General features: G+C 43.1%; 8 protein-coding genes across 8 annotated transcripts; 3 read left to right on the plus strand and 5 right to left on the minus strand.

The window, feature by feature from the left end:
• Window positions 1–1,548: 1,548 nt before the first annotated feature.
• On the plus strand, window positions 1,549–2,120 carry CKS1 (cyclin-dependent protein kinase regulatory subunit CKS1; the record flags this gene model as incomplete). The annotated part of the gene is made up of 4 exons (XM_043281934.1): window positions 1,549–1,652; window positions 1,706–1,850; window positions 1,964–2,022; window positions 2,084–2,120. 4 exons carry the CDS (start codon window positions 1,549–1,551, stop codon window positions 2,118–2,120), a joined length of 345 nt encoding a protein of 114 aa, XP_043139364.1.
• Window positions 2,121–2,398: 278 nt separating this feature from the next.
• ACHE_60729A (DsbA family protein) lies at window positions 2,399–3,253 on the minus strand (the record flags this gene model as incomplete). The annotated part of the gene is made up of 5 exons (XM_043281935.1): window positions 2,399–2,476; window positions 2,532–2,579; window positions 2,638–3,036; window positions 3,093–3,112; window positions 3,175–3,253. The coding sequence occupies 5 exons, from the start codon at window positions 3,251–3,253 to the stop codon at window positions 2,399–2,401; spliced, it is 624 nt and encodes a 207-aa protein (XP_043139365.1).
• Window positions 3,254–3,682: 429 nt separating this feature from the next.
• ACHE_60730A (uncharacterized protein) lies at window positions 3,683–5,084 on the minus strand (the record flags this gene model as incomplete). The annotated part of the gene is made up of 4 exons (XM_043281936.1): window positions 3,683–4,328; window positions 4,378–4,519; window positions 4,576–4,895; window positions 4,963–5,084. 4 exons carry the CDS (start codon window positions 5,082–5,084, stop codon window positions 3,683–3,685), a joined length of 1,230 nt encoding a protein of 409 aa, XP_043139366.1.
• A 288-nt stretch (window positions 5,085–5,372) lies between these two features.
• On the plus strand, window positions 5,373–6,766 carry ACHE_60731S (DUF3844 domain-containing protein; the record flags this gene model as incomplete). Its single annotated transcript, XM_043281937.1, has 4 exons — window positions 5,373–5,673; window positions 5,742–5,914; window positions 5,999–6,130; window positions 6,182–6,766. 4 exons carry the CDS (start codon window positions 5,373–5,375, stop codon window positions 6,764–6,766), a joined length of 1,191 nt encoding a protein of 396 aa, XP_043139367.1.
• An 862-nt stretch (window positions 6,767–7,628) lies between these two features.
• ACHE_60732A (E3 ubiquitin-protein ligase RNF103) lies at window positions 7,629–9,012 on the minus strand (the record flags this gene model as incomplete). The annotated part of the gene is made up of 2 exons (XM_043281938.1): window positions 7,629–8,811; window positions 8,873–9,012. The coding sequence occupies 2 exons, from the start codon at window positions 9,010–9,012 to the stop codon at window positions 7,629–7,631; spliced, it is 1,323 nt and encodes a 440-aa protein (XP_043139368.1).
• A 1,642-nt stretch (window positions 9,013–10,654) lies between these two features.
• On the minus strand, window positions 10,655–13,868 carry ALA1 (alanine--tRNA ligase; the record flags this gene model as incomplete). Its single annotated transcript, XM_043281939.1, has 6 exons — window positions 10,655–10,828; window positions 10,879–13,287; window positions 13,352–13,387; window positions 13,436–13,462; window positions 13,514–13,659; window positions 13,778–13,868. The coding sequence occupies 6 exons, from the start codon at window positions 13,866–13,868 to the stop codon at window positions 10,655–10,657; spliced, it is 2,883 nt and encodes a 960-aa protein (XP_043139369.1).
• Window positions 13,869–14,169: 301 nt separating this feature from the next.
• ACHE_60734S (uncharacterized protein) lies at window positions 14,170–14,839 on the plus strand (the record flags this gene model as incomplete). The annotated part of the gene is made up of 2 exons (XM_043281940.1): window positions 14,170–14,278; window positions 14,373–14,839. The coding sequence occupies 2 exons, from the start codon at window positions 14,170–14,172 to the stop codon at window positions 14,837–14,839; spliced, it is 576 nt and encodes a 191-aa protein (XP_043139370.1).
• A 255-nt stretch (window positions 14,840–15,094) lies between these two features.
• ACHE_60735A (GPALPP motifs-containing protein 1) lies at window positions 15,095–15,973 on the minus strand (the record flags this gene model as incomplete). The annotated part of the gene is made up of 2 exons (XM_043281942.1): window positions 15,095–15,289; window positions 15,341–15,973. The coding sequence occupies 2 exons, from the start codon at window positions 15,971–15,973 to the stop codon at window positions 15,095–15,097; spliced, it is 828 nt and encodes a 275-aa protein (XP_043139371.1).
• Between the last annotated feature and the right edge of the window lie 2,702 nt (window positions 15,974–18,675).

An 18,675-nucleotide genomic window follows, 5' to 3' on the forward strand; every position in this document is an offset into this window, starting at 1 on the left:
AGATACTATGAACAAAGCCAGGAGAGTTGATGTGTGAAAGTGGAAGGAAAAGGGAGGAGGAAAGGAAGTAATAAAAATTCGCTCCGGGCGTTAGAAGTGGGAGCGGGTTGAAATTTTTTTTTAAAAAAAAGAGGACCGGGCCCCACTCTGGTTTTCTCTTTTTTCTTTTTTTTTTCTTCCTTTTTCCCCTCCCGTGGTTGTACGGAAAGATTAGATAAGCCGCCACTCAAGCGCTGAGGAACCCTAATGCCTATGAAGTGGTAAGGATAACAATGAAAAACAATGAAAACAAATGCAGATACTAGGTTTATTATACATTCGATATCTTGAGACTCCGTAATAATGCAAATGCATACGAGTTCACTGTCCATGTAGGAAAAGCTACCAGCCAAAGATAGCCTAAAAGCATTTGAACTTGGACTTGGATGGGCCCTCGTATCATGTCAATGCGACAAGCTGAGTGAGCAGCACATGTGACAATGTCCTGTAGAAGGGATGTCTGGAGTTGGGGGAGATTCAATGGCAATTTATAGGTGATATATGTATTATATACAAGACCGTCAGTCCGTATGTAGCATTCCCCCCCCCAACATATATGGTAGTTCGTATTAGGCCTTGAGTTGGGAATAAGCCCAACTACGAATTGGGGATAGCTATTCTGTTGTCAAACTCATCGTGACCCTCACAGATCGAATTGTCGGTAAGATCCGGTCCCTAGTTTTCAGACATTTTATAATCCCATATAACGGCTGGTATTCTTCTCGGGGACTTTTTTTTTTTTTCTAAGAACGTCGTGGCAGCCTTGATTTGGCAGTGAGCTCTTTTGCTCATCTGATTCAGTCATTCAGCAGACCTACAATGTCATATTGGGTGACTTTTGAGGGTTGGAGCTGATTATTCACTGGTTTGCATCATCAATAGATGCTGCTAGGCTTGTACACTGAGTATTGTTCATTCATACCACCATATAAGCTCAATTGGTTGTAGCCTATCATTTTGGCAAATATATGAATATTCAAGGCGGGATCTGTACGGAATATTTAATATACTCCGCTTAGAGTTCTGAGCCTCAGGCACAAATAAGCAGGAGTGGGGCGTTCTACAGAGAGGTCAATGGATTATCTTTTGTCTGAATCTCATCCAAATGAACCACTGACTACTACTATTTTCCTGGCCTCGACCTCAGAGAAATTTTATGCTGTATTTCTTCTCTCTATTGACTTGTGCTTGATCATCCATATGTTTTTGTCATAACACTTTCGCATCTTTTTTTCCTTTCTTTCCACCCCCCCCCTCTTTTTATTTTCTTAACTAAACGAAAGGCGAAAAACTACGACGACCTCAAATAGAGGATCCTATACCAGACTGTTAGTAAAATCAAATTCTTATACCTCCCAGCGCTGTTTCCCACAAATTCGCCCGGGACTAAGTTGTGCAAGCACGGCGAGTATGTTCTGCGCCCCAAAGGAGGACATATTTCCGTTCATGTGTTGATGACTTGACCAATGCAGGCAGGTATCGTTAACGCATTCGCGCCCACACTTCCAAATGGATATCGATATGAGCAGGAGGAATAGAAAGCCTCGCCTTTTAGAAGAGGAGGAGATGGACAGGCTTAGAGAGTACGTCGACTCCATACACTATTCGGCAAGGTACCTATCTCCTTGAGCTTTCCTTGGCGAAAACACGTATTGAACAAAAGCAGATATTCCGACGATCAATATGAATATCGCCACGTCCAACTTCCAAAAGATATGCTCAAGAAAATTCCGGCCGATTATTTCGATAGTGCAAAAGGCACATTGAAACTGCTTTGGGAACAAGAGTGGCGTTCACTTGGTATTACCCAGGTAAGTTTAGAAACAGGGCTTGTCAACAATGATGATGACAATGTGTTATTTCACTTGCCCATTGTTTTTATTGTTTTCATATATCTAAGCCACTGGCTAATCACTATTGGCAGAGCTTGGGATGGGAACATTATGAGGTGCATGAACCAGAGCCACACATTCTTTTGTTCAAGTAAGAATCTGCTGTCCAAATAATTAACTGCATGGTTTTCACTGCTAATCAATACTTCCAGGCGCCCTCTTAACTATCAGCCTCCAGTGTCTCAGTGATTGTTTGCAATTTCCAGCATAATGATATCCATTTAGCTTATTGTCTTATTGAAGGGGAGGGTGATTATGGGAGGGGAAGAAGGGAATCAGAAATGATAGAAATTAATGACCATATGATTCATCACAAAGCTTTCAAATAGCCGACTAAGTCCACATACAGAATTCCGGAGCATCGAATGGGAGGGGCAAAATGTTGGGGACGAAAAAAAAGGCCCACAAAATTGCAATTAAAATACATTTGTTTCATCTTTTTTTCCTCGTCCCATTGAAAGAGGCAATCATGTCACATTCTTGGTCAACCATTGTTCCCATTGGGTAGCGTCAAAACTGCTGCTAATCCCCGGCTCCTCGAGTCCCTGGAATTCATATCAGTACGCTGAGCATTCATGCTTGTTGAACCGGGAGCCATACGTTGAAGTATACTGTAGGCGTCACATGTACACCTACAACACGATTTAACTATATTGTGTTAGATAATGGGCATTTTTTCGAGTAACATTTGCTCCCCCATACTTACCCTGACCATCAACTTAATGTCATTTGTCACCTCGTTGCCGACGTTCAATTGTCCACTCTCGGCTTCCTCTTTGATAGTCAACAACTCGAGGACCTTGCGCTCATTTACGCCAACACCTCCGGCAATCTTTGCCAACCGCTCATAGGTCATGTTACGTGTTTCATTGACAACATTCACATCAAAGAACTCTTCTTGGTACTTGAACAAGTCGGCGCTGAATTGCCAGAATTTCTCCGGGGCTATCCTTAGAACAGCAGCCGCTGCTTCATGTACCAAAGTTGACGATGGATGCCAAGGCTGTACTTGTTGGCGGAAAATAACCTGAAGCTTCGTTGCATACTTTTGAGCAATCATAGGTCTGACTGAAGCGTAGAATGTGTTGAACAGTTTTGCCGAGAACTAGCAATGAGAGACGAATCAGTAGAGAATCGAATAGCCATCATGATGGAACCCACCGGACACACGTAATCGAGATCTATATTTTGTAGAAGTATCAGTTTTGCTTTCTATAAGTTTGCTTGTCCTTGGACTACATACATAATTCAAGTGTGTGCTGTTGTTGCTGGGTAGTAGCAGTTGACAACTTCTGGCCAACGAATTTGGGAGGTATAGCCATTTTGCGATCGTAAAGCTAGAACGAGAATAGTAGTGAGGGGGAGGGGGTTTTCCTTTCTTTCTTTTTCTTGAGTATGGAATACTCGTAGAGTGTGGTTGTTCTATAACAGCAAGTTGGCGGCGGTACTCTATGGCAACCCCCCCCCAAAATGACGTCACGCAATTTGAATTAACAATTTCGTCAGATTATGTAGCTACATGGTAAATTTATGTACTATATAGGCACAGGTTATTATGTACAAGTAGCTTCCGAATCGTAAAGCACTACATATATGTAACCGTCGTCAATTGGGTTCCCATAGCTTATACCACACGAAAGGAATAAAGCATACCCCAGTCGCAAATTCATCCCAGATATCATTTGGGTGTATTAAGAAAGACACTTGCATGATGGCAACATGCTAAAGTATCACGAGCCAGCGATTTTTGATCATGGGCCACCAAGTGGTTTTTGCTTGAAAACATTCAGATCCTTTAATTGAATTTTCACGGCAGTCCAACTTGACGCGGCCGGATCGTATTCACCTCTTACTTCAACCCTGCAAAATCCTCTTGGGCCTTTTAGTCCCACAGGTCCAGTAATATAAAACGTGCCACGGCGCGGTGTGTGGGACGCTCGAGCCCAACTTTCGGTCAATCGCCATTTAAAAGCCAACAAGGCAAGATAGAAATCGGACCCAGGTCCAAACTTAGGCAGTGGCAATCGCTGTACAGAGGAGATGATTGATGATGGATGAAGGTTACCATATTCATTATCACGCGGTAATTTTTCTTGATGACTGTCAGGAAGTGGCAGCTGAGATTCAGATTGAGCGATGTGATTTAACCCATCCAAATCCCCTGTATCTCGTGAGAATGCATGCTTGGAGGACGAAAGATCCGATGTGCTCGCGGTATGTTCTCGGTCCGAACTTCTATCCTGCAAACGAAGGAGCTGCCTTCTAAAGAAAACCATATAAGCATCTTTGATTGCGAGGGCCACAGAGACAGGTCGCATGAATCTCTGGAGCTTGTCGCCATCCTCGCTAGACATCCGTTTCGTCACCAGGTATACACCAGTATCGTTGATCTCCAGACTGATTCATGTCAGAAATGGGGTCTACACAGATATTTATGGATGCATACCATAGTCGATCATACTCAGGTGGTGCACGTGATGGAAAATGGTGCAGTAACCAGAACCCTGTTATGTTGAGGGGTTGTCCTAATACGTGGGAAAGCAGGCTTGATCGAGAGGCATTATTCAAAACAATCGTTGCCAGTTCATCTCCAATACATAAGTACAGACGCATGAGATGTCTGGATAATGATAAGTAAACTTACCTTTCAATGACCGTATTTTTTTATGGTCTCTGGCAAATTTGACGAACTCCTGCCATTCTGGGTCGGATGCGGCATAGAATTTGCCCTCATGCCTGCGCGGCCAACTCAATGGGATATGTATAGGATCCTCATCGAAGTCCTCCATTTCACCTGTGGTATCTATATCGCTCTCATTTCTGTTTGCACGTGCGTATTTCTCGCTCATACTAGGTCGCCGAGACGAATCGTCATCCTCGGGTGCAGCATCAAATTGCAGTAGAACAAATGAGCTCCATAAATGAAAAGCAGTCCCATAGAGTAAAAAGGCAGTGAAAAGTTTTCTATAAAGACAAACCCAGTCAGGACAAAGATATAATATCAAAGCAAGAAGCAGTGTTTGCTGCCTACCTGATCCATGGTCTCTGAAATTTTACATAGCGGACATTAGGATGCCTTGAATTCCGAGCTAATGGCGGGCTGATGCGGAAAGATAACTGTGAATTCCGGAGAAACTGGCTAATTCGAATCATTGGTAAACTGCGACGGATATGCTATTAAAAGGATCTCTCTCTCATGTTTCAACTCGGGAATCGCTGAATTGCTTGATTTGGAATCTGACGAGATTGTTAAAACCGATCCCTGGGTAGCTAGTATGGATACCCCATGGTTCTTAGCCTGACCGCTTTCACGTGATTCTCTATGACACCGCTTTTGTCAGGTGATACATCCGGTATTATCATCAACATCAAAAAAGACCACTTTGGCATGGTCCCTTATAAGGTAGTTTTGAATCCTTTACCTGCAACCTGTTCAACAGCATGCTGTGGATCCGCAGTATTCTGCCCCAATGGCTGATAGTCGCATTTGGGGCTAATGCCTTCGATATGTCCGTATTCAATCCAAAACTCCCTGTCTTGGAGGACCCAAAAATGGCCGTGCAACGTCTTTTGGAACTCCGGATAGCAACTCCTGATATGTCGACGCTTGGGAGAATCGACCAGGAGACCGTGGAATTCTTGAATCACTTTGGAGGCACGCCATCGCCGTTATTTGGGGTCTCTCTTACACCAGAAAACGGGAAAACTACCATTATCCTGGAGGGAATAGCGCCTGAAGTTGGTGAGTTTCGTTGCCAACGGCTCAGCAATTGAGTGGTTTGAAAATTGCCACTAACTTCTAACATGCAGGGTCGTCAGTCAAAGCAGAATACACTGACATCAATGTGATTCCACATTCTTCCTCGATCGAAACCTCCCTGGAATCACTTTTGAAAATGAAAACCAGCGATTCTGCTGAGCCTAAGGAAAGGTATTGTAGTTTCTATGGCAACAAGGGAATCGAGCTGTACAAGGCTTTGAAGGTAATAATATGCTTCTTGTTTTGTGCCCAGTGAGCCCACGAAAAGGTACACTTAATATGCAGTCGCTTATAGATTGGTTCACAGTGCCTCTTAGATACTCAAGTTTCGCAAGATATTCTTGAGGGTCTCGAGAAGGGGTTGCTCGAGCATGCTGATATGCTTGAATCTTGGGTTGACACCACACGGTCTGAGACACTTCTGAGACTCGTGCTCAAGGTATGCCTGACTCCAAACCATCATAAGGGAAATAATATCTAATCATTGCAGCCTGCGAATATAACCTCGGATTCTGTTGACGTAACGGATTCCCTAAAATCGCTATTTCGACATATATCTACCGTGTCCTCAGAGGTAACAGCGTTGCTTTTATCCAGGCCCACGAAGCCCACTGAGTCGAATGAAAACCTGCAAACCCGAAGTCTTGCCAATAAAGTGAGCTCCGCCAAGCTAGTCAATTCGAGATTTGAGCAGCAGGATCCAATCCCCGCGGCTCTATCACCCATTTGCTACGCTTCAGAATCCTCTTGTTCCGAGTCAACCAATAACTGTTCAGGGCATGGACATTGTTACAGGAAGTCTGGCTCGGGCGAAACAACTGCTAACGACTGTTATGCATGCAAGTGTCAGGCAACTACCGTTAGGAAACAGGATGGCACTGTACAAAAAGTACAATGGGGAGGAGCGGCATGCCAGAAAAGAGACATCAGTTCTCCTTTCTTCTTGATTGCAGGTGTTACAGTTATAGGGGTTCTGGCTATAAGTACAGCGATTGGTTTGCTATTTCAAGTCGGACAAGCCGAACTGCCTAGTGTCATAAGTGCTGGTGTTAGCGGCACAAAAATTCAGAAATAAATGAGCAAGCCAAACTAATCTATTATCACATTCTCCTTCTCTCTTTTCCATTTTGTTTGTTTCTCGCGCGTCGGCTAACTACGATGTTATCATTGCATTGCTGGCTTAGTATACAGACATTGTACTGTAACGGAATCAACTACCGAGCTGCGCGGCTCTGTATTCCATATAAAATGGCACTTTTTATAACCTCAATATCTCAGCAACAAAATATATACAGAGCCTAAAATTCAAATATAGTATATCATGGTACTAAAATTATATAATCTGAGCAGAAAGCTTCTTCAGATTAATATTTCTCCCAAGTAATATAAATTACCGCTGTATTTTTTGTAATTTTCAATATTCGAGCGCCTATTGCTACAAAAGACTACAAAATCTTTAGAAAGTAATATACCTTATTCTAGCTTATGTATTTATGCCCCTATCTTATAAGCAAACATCTTTATCTATTGGTGGTTGAAATATTCTGGTTATAAAAAGTGCCATTTTATATGGAATACAGAGCCGCGCAGCTCGGTAGTTGATTCCGTTATTTGACTCGACGTCCCCTAGTCATTACTTCCACGAGTGGGATATATATCTCGTATAGCACTGTAACAAGCTTCAATAAACCATTAATGGTACCATGTTTCCCAGGAAACACCTGACACAAAGCAGAATGAACTCCGATAGCCTGGAAACCTACTCCGAAAGAACCAATTCCACCCGGGAGTGAAAAAATGTACATAATAACAATCGGCGCGTCTTGCACGCCGGTGAAACGCGAACAAAAGGTGTCACTAGTCAGCATACCGGATGCTGAGGATAAGAGTATATACAAGAGAACGTCACAGTCGGTATTATAAATGTGGCGTGCATATCAAGTGGTAGGTCCGGCTTCAAGCTGGCGGGGTGTTCGATTTTGAGTTGCGGTTGGGTATTCATACCCCCTATAGTTATCGTGCTGACCAGACACACGTAACGAGGCAAAGGAAAAGCCTCGTAGATGGGAAGGAAGTAGCCTTGACCACCAATTCCGATTTCTATGCGACTCGTCCGACCTGTCTGGCAGATTATTGGTAGATGCAGATTGGCCGGTTGACACGCGCCATGGGTTTTGCTCCGCTGGTGATGTCAAATTAGGACTGTTTTCAGGCAGTGCTGTCTGCAGTAGCTGTCCCGGAGAAGCCATGACCGACCGAAACGGATTCACTCGCCCGCCAACGAACACTGCATGGGGCTGGTTCAGCGTCCGAGTCGTAGGACGACGCCTTGGACGTTCCACATTCGATACCTCCACAGCGTCAGAGCGAGGTTTCGGTGTATAATAGTCCGCTTTGCAAAGAGGGCAGCATGCCCTCCTACCTGTCAACCAAGGATCAACGCAAGAAGCATGAAATGCATGGCCGCATGTAAGACCACGTATGTCATCATCATCCTCAATCGCATCAAGGCAAATTGCACACGAGTCACCGGGGCTTGGCAACAGCCGAGCGGGCAGTGCGGTGCGGATATGGCCATCGCTATTTTCATCGTCTTCTAAAGCGTGGACGCGCTGTACAGGTTTATCGAGCGACTGCCTTGCGTCCCGAGCGTCAGCATCAGAGGTGGTATTAGGAGAAACCCCAGAAAGTCCTAAATCCCCGGAAGTCTTCTCTTCTGATTGCGTAACCAGGGTCTCGGTATGCTGAAAAGAAGTTGGCGAATACGATGCAGGTGCATTTATTTGCTGCTGGTTATCTATTGGAGACATGCCGGGCGAGACTCCAACAGTGATAACGAAGTCATTATTATTTCCTTTTAAGCTCTGCGACCTGCTATTCGGTGCCTGTATCCCGCCATTTGCTGGAAGGCCGTCGATTTCACGTGATGCTCTCCACGCTTTATATTTGATAAGTGGAAATCGCTCATTAACTTCATCCATGGTCATCAATTTCTTCTCCCTCCTTCTTCTGTGTGTTCGGGGCATAGTCACCAAGTCTATAGGCTCGCCCGTTTCTTCGTTGCGTAATTGGCGGTTTCGCTGATTATATCGAAAGCAGTATTTGACTCCAACAATAATCCTTTAAACGTAGTTAGAGGCCTAGAACAAATAGTTGTAGCACGAAGGACCTTTTGACGTACCATAGGTTGGTGAATACGACACCAAATCCAAGGGCGACAAAAAATAGTAAAGGCGAACTTGAAGGGCTTGTATTATGATGGTCCCCGATATTACCAGCATTTGTAGCGACACTCGTAGCAGCAGTTGTCGTTGCGGACATTTTCTTTAATGAGGGTAATCGATGTCAGATGGACAGTGTTTTCTGAACCAATGCCCCCAGAGCAGGGAAAGCACGTATGTCGTAAATATGAGATCCCGCAGGAGGCACCGTGATTTTGGATGCAGTGTGATCTTTGTGCTGTGGTTTGATCCTTGAGGTCCAAAAGGAGCCCGGCACCAAGGTATGTTTGCGAAGTCAGACTGTCGGAGTTCGGTTCATTAAAAGGTTGTGAGACTTTAGGTACCCTTGAATAGGAGTACCCAGCATATCATCTCTGTAACTGTTCTACCAAAACCTGGGAAACATAGCCCCTTTAGATTTGGAAAGATATTATTTTGTTGTTGGGGAGCAACTTATTACGAAAATGTGATACCTGAGGTTCCGAAGTCACGGGTTGATCTATCACATCTCATGTAAATTACAGTACAGAGTACTAACAGTATTTATTACATCAAGATAGAACATCATCCAAGTACTACTTGCTTCCCCTTAACATTAGGGATGCTTACATGCGGTGTTAAGAACCTAATTGCACTGACGCCTGAGACAATCAATCATAGCGGGTATCTCTAGGTGACTACAGTTCGTACGTGATAAAATAAGGGTGGGAGAAGTTTCTTGAAGTCAGTACAACCTGATATTGACTGGTTTATCTCTCAGATTGTCTAGATCCGAAATGAACAACATGATGACACCCTCAAATGAACACACGAACCCTGTTGTTTTCTTTGATATATCGCTGGGAGGTGAGTCTCTCGGTTCTTAAGCTTTTGATGTCAAGAAGCCAGTATTTGGATGTCTATACCAATCTAAAGCTATCCATATGCAATTGGCACATCATAATTAATCGAGACATGGGCTGAAGAAGGACACTGGTATTGCAGGAGAGCCTCTGGGCCGTGTTAAAATGGAGCTTTTTGCAGATGTAACACCACGAACAGCGGAAAACTTTCGTCAATTTTGCACAGGTGAGAGCAAAGATATTCAAGGCCGACCGCAGGGCTATAAGAATAGCAAATTTCATCGAGTAGTACGTGACGAGATACATCCTCAATCTCAAATGCCTCGTTACGATATGGACTAATGACTATTTGGATGGGTAGATCAAGGATTTCATGATACAAGGGGGAGACTTTGTCAACGGTGATGGCACAGGATCTCTTTCTATCTATGGCACCTCAAAATTCCCAGACGAGAATTTCACCTTGAGGCACGACCGTGCTGGTCTGTTGAGCATGGCCGTAAGTTTATTAATTCCCTCCCTCTGGAAGACATTAACTGGTTTATAGAATTCTGGTCCAAATACCAACGGCTGTCAATTTTTTATAACAACAACGCCGGCCTCTTTCTTGGACAGCAAACACGTGGTCTTTGGTCAAGTTGTTGACGGAATGGATATTGTGCGAATGGTTGAGAATACCCGCACAACTAGAGACAAACCTAATCAGGATGTGACCGTGGTGCAGTGTGGACAAATGTAACAATCGAGTTCAGGTTTTTATAGTACAAGACTGCAGTACATGGTTGAGAATTTTCCATAGTCGTGGTGATCGTGAGTCTCTTCGGATAAACACAGACACCAGCCAAATCAAAAAGACAAGAGAAAAATGAAAAGGAGAAGAAAGAAAGGTGCCACTTAACCCTATAAATGAAATCTGCTCAAATAAGCAGACGCCAACGCAACGGCCTCATCGATTTTGTCGGGGTTAAGACCATTTCCAATCGAGGTGGATCCCTTTCCACCAGCTTTTCCTCCCACAACATTCGAAACAACAGCTGACCAGTCATTCGCGGAAGCACCTTTATCGCTCATCTCCTATATTTCGCATTAGAAAAGGGCATGAACTAGAAATGACCGAAGCTTACCTTGGATACATGGCAGCCATGAGCAACACGTCCTTGCTGGGAATCTGCTGCCAAAAGATAGACCGTCTTGCCCTGTAATTTAGACTTGACGTAGTTCAGTGATTCGCTAATAGCCTTTCCATTTGCGGATATCGGCAGGTTCGCAACAAGCCAAGATTTCTCTTGGTTTTCAGGCTCCTGAAAGTAGGTGGTTATCGTCTCAAGTGCCTTCTTAGCCTCAAGTTTTTGTTGCGCCTTTTGTCCATCAACAACCTGCTTGTTCAACTTCGCAAAGCGTTCCCGGAGTCTCGATTTCTGGACAGCAGATATTGAGAGCTGATTGAGCTCTACCTGGATCTGTTTTGCCTCTTGCTCCTTTATGGGACCCAAAGGCATCGCGTCCAAACGATCAAGGCGCATCTCAAAATTCTTTGCCACTCGTTGTACTTCATGGGCGTCTTCCCCAGTAACGGCGATGATTCTGCGAATGCCTTTGGCAATTCCGCTTTCTTCCAAAATAACCAGGTCCTTGATATCGCCTGTTTTCTGAGCGTGGGTGCCACCGCAAAATTCAATGCTGACCTCCTCCCAACGTGGGTCCTTGATATTATCGAGTAGTTCTTCCACCTCTACTCCGACGGAAACCACGCGGACAGGGTCAGGGTATGTCTCCCCGAAGACCGCTCGGACGCCTGATATTTGTCGTGCAGTTGCAAGGGGTACCTCTTTCGCATATACAGCACAATTCTGTCGGATATATTCAGTGGATCTTTCCTCGATCTTTTCCAACTCCTTATCCGATATAGCTGATTTATGCGAAAAGTCAAACCTCAATTTTTCGGCGGCAACCAAAGAGCCTTTTTGTTCAACACCATCACCAAGGACTGTTCTTAAAGCAAAGTTAAGGATATGCGTCCCGGTATGATTGTTCCTAATCGGCCATCGTCTTAATTCGTCGTATTCGCAAATGACTTCGTTACCAACGGCGAACGAACCATATTTGATGAATCCCGTGTGGAGAACGTAGCCAGCGTACAGCTGGACATCGCCAACTTCGAGCTCTGCTTTTCCATCAATTATTATCTTGCCTGTGTCATTTTCCTGGCCACCCTGCTCGGCATAGAAGTTTGTGCGATCAAGGATAACCCCGAGTTGTTCTCCGTCCGGTATGTCTTCAGTCGATGAATGGAACAGTTTACCATGGTAAATTGCCTTGACCTGGGCAGTAATATTGCCTTTTTCAAACTTGGCGGAGTCATCAGTCTTCTGGACGTCGGTCATTTTCTCCAACTTTCCCAGGTCATGAACATCAAGCTTAACGGCATCTGATGCAGATTTCTTTTGGCCTTTGCTTGCTTCCCTGGCCTTCAGGCGCGCTTCCTCAAATTCTTGGTCGTCTATCTGTAGCCCCCTTTCTTCGGCCATCAGCCGAGTCAAATCGACAGGGAATCCAAACGTGTCGTACAGTCTCCAAACATCGGCACCATGAAGTTTGTCAACACCCTTCACCTTAGCCTGCTGGGCATAATGTTCGAACTGTCGCTCGCCACGATCAAGCGTCTTCGCAAAGGAAATTTCTTCTTCATCCAGTATTTCCATAACATCATTTTGTTTCTTTCTCAGTTCAGGAAACATATCGCCCAGCTGGTTGACCGCAGTGGGTACGATTCGGGAAAAGAAGTTTCCGATTTCAACGCCGAAGTATTTTCGGGCATAGCGGGCACCTCTGCGCAGTATACGGCGTACGACGTATCCGCGGCCTTCGTTGTTTGGTGTCACCCCGTCTGCAATTGCAAATGATAGGGTTCGGACATGGTCTGCTATTACTCGATAGGCCGTATCAATTCCATCGGGATCATCAGTACCAAACAATCCTCGATACTCCCGAGCTCCGGTTATGTCACGAATAACCTGAAACAAGGGAGAGAAAACGTCGGTGTCGTAGTTTGACGGTTTATCCTGAAGTACCGACACGAGTCTTTCGAATCCCATTCCTGTGTCGACATGCTTGTTCGGAAGGGGCCTCAAAGACCGATCAGGCTCACGGTTGTATTGGATAAAAACGTTATTCCAGATTTCAAGCACGTCTGGGTCATCTTGGTTGACAAGATAGGCGGCATTTCGCCCGCCCACCCGATCGTAATGGACTTCACTGCATGGTCCACAAGGGCCTTGGTCACCCATTTCCCAGAAGTTGTCCTTCATGTTTCCAGGCAAGATGTGGTCATCGCGAACTCCAACAGAGCGCCACAACTCCTTCGTCTCCAGGTCTGGATCTAGCCCGCCAGCTTCGTTACCCTCGAAATAGGTCACGTACAAGCGGTCAGGATCCAGGCCATATACTTTTATCAGGAGTTCCCAAGTATAGCGAATTGCTTCCTTTTTGAAATAATCGCCGAAGCTCCAGTTGCCCAGCATCTCGAAGAAAGTCTGTTTCATGTTTGCAATTAGTCCATCAATATCGTTTTTAGGGTAGACCTGATTCCGGACTAACATGATGGTAACTATCCTTTCCGACATCGTCCAAGTCCTAATACAGTTAGCATTGGTGGCAAGACCCTATGCTTCAAAGTCTTACATTATGCTTTCCACCTGCACGAATACACTAAGATTTGGTCAGCTCTATATTCAGGGCTGCTGTAGAATGCAATAGTACCTTCTGAGAGTTCACTGCACTTTTCAAATTTGCAAAGTCTGAATGGGGGTCCACAGTGCCTAGGAAAATAGACTTGAACTGGTTCATCCCCGCATTGGTGAAAAGTAAAGTAGGATCAGAGAGAGGAGCAACTGGAGAAGACGGGACTATAATTGAGCCATGTTAGCACCTGGTGATATCTATTTCTCTTTTTCTTTTTTTTTTTCCCCTTTTCCTTCCCAAATGCCCCTCTTCTTAAGGAGGGGGAGGGGTACTTGTACATACCGAATGTATGGCCATTTTCTTTGAAATAATCAAGAAAAGTATTCCGAACTTTCTGGCTTGTCCATTTAGGACTGTTTGAGTCCGAACTCATCCTGAAAAGTGTACAAGTGTGATTTGTGCGTGATATTGCTGAGTTCGGAAGAGGGTGGTGGAATGTTCTGGGTTTTGACCTGAATGGGGTGGATAGATGAGTCAAAGCCAATTCCCCGTCCCTCAGAAAACGAGAGGTTCGCATATAAATAAGCCCAACGCTCACTCAGCAACACTTGGTTTCTTGTGGCTTTTCGCTAAATATAGCAGAATAATACGAGTGATTTTTCTTTCTTCCTCTTTTTTCTTCTTTCCGTTGGCAATATTATTAGAAGGATCGGATAAGCTGAGAAGCGCGGGTAATGGCGCAACAAGTTGACACGGCAATTCAATACCACGGAAAAAAGCGCCCGGCAGAAAGCGAGCCCGAAGACCAACCTTTGGCAAAAAGATTTGGACGGTTACACATAGGTAAATATTATATCCTCGACTTATCTTATGGTCCAATCAACTTGTTAACTATCGGTCTTCCTCTCTTTTCTTCCCTCTTCCTTTTGACAAATAGAGTCCATTGCAAACCTCAATGGCCTAGGATATGATGAATCGCCGACACTTACACAGAACACGCCAAATTTGACTGACCAAATGCTATTGGATGACACCAAAGATACGGTTTACATCCATGATATTGATCGCGAGTTAGCAGAAAGCCAGGCCCAACAAGACACCATCAGTATCCTACCAGGAGTTGCAGAGGCACTGCTGCCTATACCGAAAACTCTTATCGCAAAAACTAAATCCCAAAGCAATGAACTTGTTCTTTACCAGGAACCCCAATCATTGTCAATACCAGAAGAACAGGACAATGTGCGGCGAGCGATAGCTGAAACGCGGGCACGGGCAAGGCAAGCAAGTTTGGGCTTTTCATCTACATCTGAGAGCACAGCTAAAAGTGGTTTTGGAATCATAAATGAAAAAATCAGGAATCATGATGATGGCGATGATGTTATGGACATAGACCCTGTACTCTAGGCTCTCTCCCTTTTCTCTCTCCTTTCCGTTTTCTCTCACCTTCCTTATCGAGGAGCAGCTAAAGCAAAGGACAATGGCAGGAAAACTTTGAAAGCTGATATACCTATACTATATATATGTACTATTATCTACACCTATAGATACCCCCTTTCTCTCAGATATCTGGCTGTAAATTTAAATTTCTCATTAACATGAAATCAGTTCAATATATATACTGGGTTGCTCAATGATGGCCATTGTGCTTTCGACCATATTTCAAAGTAATCTCCCTCCAGTAAAACGAGACCCGAAATCCGCAGCTTTATTGAGCAACTCTCTGCGTTGAGCATTAGAAATGCTCGAGGAAGTAGCCATATCTTTCTCCCTATCGAAGGGGCGCATGCCTGGGTCATCCCCATTGTCGCTCGATCTGAGTCCTGATTGCTGTGCCACGTCCTTCCTTGTTGCCTCCTGAAGCTTGTTAGCAAAGGCTTAAAGACAATAGTCACATTCGGTACTTGCATTGTATTTCTGTATCCTCTCATGGGTTGTATCAGAAATTCGGGATGGCTCTGTGTGGCTGCTTCCATCCTTCACTGGCAAAGAAGCCTTGACGCCCATTATTTCATCTCTTATGCGCTCCATCTTTTGTTCCGGATTCTCTGTCCAAGACGAATCCACGCGATTTGCTACGGGTGGACCTCTGGTCGATCTCCCTGTTTGAAATTTTCGATTTCGAAGCTTAGTTGGGTCAACTCTAGATGTCCAATCTGATTCCTCTGGGGGCTGCAGCATCCATTCGTCCCGCTGACGGCTGTTCATATGGTGATTTTCCTCAAATGACACCTCCAAAGACTCAGAACCAGCATCATCAGCTTTATTATCAAACCGAGTGTGCTCGGTACCAGCAGGAGGTAAAACCGGTCCAATATCATCATCACTGTCGTCAGAATCGTCATCATGGCTTATCTTTTGTTCCCACGAAGCATGCTCGGAGGGTAAAGCTGGTCCGATTATTTTTCGCTTTCCGCCAGATTTCTTCATATGGGCTTGATCACCATCGTCACTGTCTGCTGTATCATTCAACTTTCGCTTTCTGGAATCATCCATAGTTTGGCTTGGAAGGGGGTAAAAACAAAGAGTGTTGTATTTCATGGGAGAGTGCGGTGCTACCTCCGATATTGGATTGTTAATGTCCGCGCGGTTTCCGCTTTCCACAAAATTGGTAGCTCGGTCAACAAAAAAATAAATAAATATAAAAATAAATCAGAATAATTGTATAAGTTCTGTAGGTCTCCTTCTTTCATGACTATTATTGGCATTCTTTGAATGACTTCTTGACAACAATGTGACTAAAATTCCTACATTGTTTGGCAAAATCTTTTCTCCCTTTAGGATATATAGTGTTTAATTCTCTAGATTGATAATATGTGCAAACATTTTGTGAAATTCTTGCATGCACCTTGATAACATTATAGTCATATAAACACAGTGATATTACAGATTCAGATACAGATGTACCCTACCAACCCATTTAACTCATTGGCCGACATACAGAATTTGATCTATATTACCAAACACTGTAATGCCTACAAAGAATTAATTATTGAACATGCTATTGATATATCATATGCTAAAGGAGGATGAGAAATGGGTGATTCAAACTTTTTTGAAACCATATACATAAATAGAAAAATTCATTATTTCTTTCTTTTTGCTTCATTATGTTAGAGCTATAATAAGATTATATCTTAGCTATATCAAGAATCATAAGTTTCTTTATCCTATGTACTCGTGACTATGCCTGCTCACAGGCAAAATGTGAGCATGCCACTGATATGCGGAGCAACTGTGATATGGTAATTTCTATATCAACCTCTAAATGGAATAATAAAGTAACATGGTATTTATATATGAAAATTGTTTCCTTAGGTATTACCTATTAATCCTATCTATTTATTTTCACATTGGAGCTCTCTGTGGCGTAGAACTGGCAGTCTTTCTAAATTTCACTTAACCTAAGCTCAATTCTTATTTCTTCAATTGCATATCATATTTAGCTAAATACAATATCCTAAATATTGGTTGTATGTGAGTGAAGATTACATATTGTATCACATATATATAACCAACATATTCGTGCGGCCCGCCCAAAGGCAAAAGTGGGCGGGCGTAGTCGCGAGTATATATGCATTTACTACTGAAACATTGATTGATCAGTCGCGGATACCACTGAGGCCATTCTGCCATCTTGCCCTTGATCCAAGCTTTCATCATTTAGCCTTTCTAGCCCACTCACTTTCTTGTCTATTTTATAACAAATATAAATGATTTTATGATGTATAAAGAAAGTAAATGATTACTTTGTATAATACTAAAAATAAAAATTAGTTCTACAGCTGTATTAATCTGTGTAGGTGGCCTCTATATAAATTTAAGTTTAGACGACTATTAAATAATATCACGATTATTATTAAATCCTATGAATATAGACTTTTTATCTCCATTTATAGTTACAGCTCATTGTACCCCTATCTTCTTTAAGTATTAAAGATATAGACTATTAGCTATGTAGATATAGCAGATCTATTGTAATTTAATAATTTATTTCCGAAATATGACAGAAATTAGACTATATTATTAATAAATTTACTAGAGTTTAAAAGAGTAGAGTATTAGATTATGAAAATATATTAATACAGCTTTTAATAATTCATCAATTAAATGATATTAATGTAAAAAATTTGAAATGATGAGAAATATGTAACTTCGTAATATGAGAATTTTGACTTAATTACTAAATATTGTATCAGGAAATAACGTAATTCACAAGTGGGCGGCGCACCCAAGCGAGCGGCGCGCCTCTGTATTCCATAGAAAATGGCGCTTTTTATAACCTCAATATGAGTCTCACCCACCAGCAGACATAGGGGCTCATTATTAGAGAAGGTAACATATACATCCACTACAAGAAAGTATATTACTTCCTAAAGATTCTGTGACTCTTTATAGCCATAGATATTTGAATATCGAAAAATACAAAAAATACATTGGTAATTTATATTACTCGAAGGAATATTTATCTGAAGAAACTTTCTGCTTAGTGTATATAATTTCAGTACCATACTACCCTATATACTAAATTTCAGGCTCTGCAGATACATTGTAGTTGAGATATTGAGATTATAAAAAGTGCCATTTTCTATGGAATACAGAGGCGCGCCGCTCGCTTGGGTGCGCCGCTCACTTGTGAATTATGTTATTGAATCAGTAAACGTTAATAATATAAAGATAGTAAAAAGGAATTATTTTGGGAGGTGATACAGACACACCCTCTCGCTACCGGCACACCGTCTAGCCGTTTTTAGTAAATTGTGGGGTCTCGTCATGTGATATTTCTGTAGCATGTTTGAACTGAGATTCATCATTACTATCATGATTGACTCTGTACTACTAACATTTAAAGAACTAAAAGCCTTCGTTACTCCCTTCCTGAATATGCCTTGAATCAATAATACTGGTAGTTTTCATCACCCCTACCAACACATCTAATTCTCCAACCACTTCACAAGGTTCTAACTGGTGCAGCAGCCAATATGTCAGGTGATGAGCTGCATACGCCATCAAGCATGGCACTTCCTGGCACTGGCGACATAGGAGGTGATTCCAGTACAAGCACAGATTCTGGAGAGTCTGCCCAAGATGATTCTGGATTTGCCTGAGATGGCTCAGGTGCCACTGCATCCTTCTGTGGCTGTCTATGGCCATGCCTTGGTTGCTCACAGGCCAATACATGCTCAAATTCTGATGGTTCTCATTCAGTGCCTGTGATTGGATTGGTTGATGCTGGTGTTGAT

Source organism: Aspergillus chevalieri, chromosome 6, assembly GCF_016861735.1.
Source record: "Aspergillus chevalieri M1 DNA, chromosome 6, nearly complete sequence".
Lineage (NCBI taxonomy): Eukaryota > Fungi > Ascomycota > Eurotiomycetes > Eurotiales > Aspergillaceae > Aspergillus > Aspergillus chevalieri.